This window comes from Sorghum bicolor, chromosome 2 (assembly GCF_000003195.3).
Source record: "Sorghum bicolor cultivar BTx623 chromosome 2, Sorghum_bicolor_NCBIv3, whole genome shotgun sequence".
In the NCBI taxonomy this organism is placed as follows: Eukaryota; Viridiplantae; Streptophyta; class Magnoliopsida; order Poales; family Poaceae; genus Sorghum; species Sorghum bicolor.
In genome coordinates, this window is record NC_012871.2 from 72,215,257 (window position 1) to 72,219,208 (window position 3,952).

A 3,952-nucleotide genomic window follows, 5' to 3' on the forward strand; every position below is an offset into this window, starting at 1 on the left:
TCCTTGGAATGTTGAATTGCAATATCGTTTATTTTTGGGATTTCCTCTCATTTTTTTCCGTGAACATATCCGTTGACACATGTTTATTAAGGTGCTGAATTATTTAGTTTATACTCCGTGTTTTTAACACAGACAACAAAGTGAAATATACAGAGGATTTTTATAAAAGGTAAGGGAACAAAGTATTATACCGAGGATTTGATAAAAAGAGCTGCATCTATCAACGCACGGTTATTGTTCCATTTGTCTAGTTATGACAACATGACTCGCAAATTCTTTGGTTCAAGCACAGGTAGTTTTCAGTGCTTGGGCATGCAAGCCTTAATCCAAAAGAAGAGTCGTTTTCCACTTCCAACTCTGAAAATATTCAATAGCATGGCCCCTCCTATTTACTATACCTGCTCTTGTCTCATGCAGGACCCAACCCAAACCAAATCATTTCAGCATGATATGCCCCGTGATCTCTCTCTCTCTCTCTCTCTCTCTCTCTCTCTCTCTCTCTCTCTCTCTCTCTCTCTCTCTCGTGTGATTGCTGAATTTGAGAGCAAGGAAATTCTGCGCTGTATCTTTCATTAGTTTGAGTTAGTTACTATATCTCGCGTGTTGCTGTAGGACTTTCTTAAAAATAAATTGTTGCATAAATGAGTCAAATAATCTAAATGTTTTACATCCATTCTTACCAAAAATTAGTTACATTAATAAGAGGTTAGAAGTTAGTAGAATGGTATGTCTATTAGTGGAAGATGACGTGGATGGCTTGCAGGTTTAGATAGAAATTGTAGTGGAGATTAACTTTATAATAGATATATTTATATGAAACTTATATCACCCCAAATGTCTAGTGGTGGCGTACTTAATTACTACAGTATAAATAGGAGAAGTTATTATCATGATCGCTCTCGCTCCGATTTATATCTCAATTCTTCAACGATTTTTAGTGGACATTCAGAGATAATTGCTAAAAAAAGTCAACAATTTAGTGGCACCGAATTTGGGATTACAGTGTTAATTCAACGATTAGCATAATGCTTTAGAAACATCCAATCATTTGCCATATTTTAGTCAGTAATTTCCATATAGTCAACTATTCATGATAGTTACATTTAACTGGTAAAGTTGAATTGTTACTCTTATACACTGCGTGCAATGCAGTTAACTTGCATTGGACAAGTACTATATAGATATAGCGAATAGCTGGGGCCATCCAGAACAATCCAACGGATCACCAAAAATTTCCTTCTATAATTAGCGACCCTGCGGTTCCTAACCTCCTTCTTCTTCTTCTTCCCCTTCTTCATTCCCCCCTTCCCCAGCAGCTTCATTTGTCATCCCCCTCTTCCCCCTTCTCGCTCGCTCGCTTTCCCAAATTACTCCAGCTGGTTCGTCTTCCCTGGCGGAGCAGCAGGAGCTCTTCAGATCCAGTACACAAGCACAGGTTCATCACCACAAACTCATGAATTCTGGTAGTAGGCTTTAATTTGTACTTATTTCTAGTATTCATGTGTCTGTCCTTCGTGTCTATAGTTACATGTAATGGTAGTCTTAGCTAGATCTCGATCCTTCTTGAGGTGTGGTGTAGCCTGTAGGCTTACATCTCCTTCAATCTCCAGAGATCATCATTTCTAGCTAAATACAAAATCGACTACAGTTACATAGATCTCTGCTCATCCCACTGAAATATTCCTTGTACTTGATGGCCTTCTGTCTTCTCCATTCTCGTTTGTTCCTCTCCCTTTGGTTCCCAAAGTTCTAATGGCATGGGGAACCACGTGTAGGGCGTAGAGCACAGCCCTCTATATATGCTTAGTACAAGCACCAAATCCGCACCTCAAACTACTCAACGTGTACGAGCTCTGCCTCCTCGTCGCGCTTTTTTTTTTTCTAATAATCCCCGCCGCCGCTAGCTGCCTCCTCGCGCGCTGCTGGTTTTTGTTGCCTTCTACTACCTCGCCACGCCTGCGGCCTCGGCCCCCTACATGATGCAGTTCACGCATACTGCGCCACCGCCGCCGCCTCATGCTGCTGGAGGTCTAGGGCTAGGGCTCTTCCTTGACGTCGGCGCGCCGAGGGCGGCACGCGGCCCGTGGCCCGGCAGCTTCCCGACGCCGGCGTCCAAGATCTCGCTCGGCAACCTCAACAGCACCAGCTGCATGGAGCAGCTGCTGGTGCACTGCGCCAACGCCATCGAGGCCAACGACGCCACGCTGACGCAGCAGATCCTCTGGGTGCTCAACAACATCGCGCCGCCCGACGGGGACTCCAACCAGCGCCTCACGGCGGCCTTCCTCTGCGCGCTCGTCGCGCGCGCGTCCAGGACCGGCGCCTGCAAGGCCGTCACCGCCGCCGTCGCCGCCGCCGTCGAGTCGGCCGCGCTCCACGTGCACCGCTTCACGGCCGTCGAGCTCGCCAGCTTCGTCGACCTCACGCCATGGCACCGCTTCGGCTACACGGCCGCCAACGCCGCCATCCTCGAGGCCGTCGAGGGCTTCCCCGTCGTGCACGTCGTCGAGCTCGGCACCACGCACTGCATGCAGATCCCCACGCTCATCGACATGCTCGCCAGCCGCGCCGAGGGGCCACCGATCCTCCGGCTCACGGTCGCCGACGTCGCGCCCAGCGCGCCGCCGCCAGCGCTCGACATGTCCTACGAGGAGCTCGGCGCGAAGCTGGTCAACTTCGCGCGATCGCGCAACATGTCCATGGACTTCCGGGTGGTGCCCACCTCGCCGGCCGACGCCCTCACGTCCCTGGTGGACCAGCTCAGGGTGCAGCAGCTGGTCCTGGACGGGACGGAGGCGCTCGTCGTCAACTGCCACATGCTGCTGCACACGGTGCCGGACGAGACGGCGGGGTCTGTGAGCCTGACGCAGCCGGTGTCGCTGCGGACCATGCTCCTCAAGTCCCTCCGGACGCTGGACCCCAACCTGGTGGTGGTGGTGGAGGAGGACGCGGACTTCACGGCGGGCGACGTGGTGGGGAGGCTCCGCGCGGCGTTCAACTTCCTCTGGATCCCGTACGACGCCGTGGACACGTTCCTGCCCAAGGGGAGCGAGCAGCGGCGGTGGTACGAGGCGGAGATCGGGTGGAAGGTGGAGAACGTGCTGGCGCAGGAGGGCGTGGAGCGGGTGGAGCGGCAGGAGGACAGGGGGAGGTGGGGGCAGAGAATGCGCAGCGCGGGGTTCCGGGCGGTGGCGTTCGGCGAGGAGGCCGCCGGGGAGGTGAAGGCGATGCTGAACGAGCACGCGGCGGGGTGGGGGATGAAGCGGGAGGACGACGACCTGGTGCTCACGTGGAAGGGCCACAACGTCGTGTTCGCGTCGGCGTGGGCGCCCTCGCCGTCGTGAGTTTTATCGACCGGGTGTGGATGGTGGCATATGCAGTGCAGTTTCAGAAGGTGAGTAGGCATGTATGTGTGATCTTCCATGACATGGGATTAGGGTTTGTGTTTGTGTGTTTGTGTGCATGATATCAAAGATTATCTTGTTATAAATTGGGTTTACTAGCTGATTCATTACTTAGTAGCTAGCTAGATTGATGATGATCAGTTTGATCTGCAATGACTCACACTCTCTCATGCAATCTTTCGATCTGCCTGATTCAAAAGTGAAAACTCAACACTCATATCATCTATGCACTTCTTGTTTATTAGGGTTTGTGTTTGTGCATGCATCATGCATGATATGAAACATTATCTTTTTGAATTGGGTTTACTATCTAGTCGATTCATTACTTAGTAGATTGACTACAATTTTGACCACTGCAATGCAATCTCTCTCTCTCTCTCTCTCTCTCTCTCTCTCTCTCTCTCTGATTCAAAAATGAAAGCACAACGCTCATATGTCATCTATGTACTTCTTAATTGTTTATCATGGTTTCTTATGTGTGATGTACCTGCTAAATGCACAACGCATTGAAAACTTGAAATAGTTTGCAAGTTGTTGCGAGAAAGAAT

At 50.4% G+C, this 3,952-nt stretch overlaps 1 protein-coding gene across 1 annotated transcript; it reads left to right on the plus strand.

The window, feature by feature from the left end:
• LOC8078983 (scarecrow-like protein 32) lies at positions 1,239-3,603 on the plus strand. Its single transcript, XM_002460905.2, has one exon. It carries the CDS (start codon positions 1,977-1,979, stop codon positions 3,342-3,344), a length of 1,368 nt encoding a protein of 455 aa, XP_002460950.1. The 5' UTR covers positions 1,239-1,976; the 3' UTR covers positions 3,345-3,603.

Bases quoted from the DNA above. Each gene is read 5' to 3' on its own strand.
- LOC8078983 (XM_002460905.2), top strand. From the start codon at position 1,977: ATGATGCAGTTCACGCATACTGCGCCACCGCCGCCGCCTCATGCTGCT.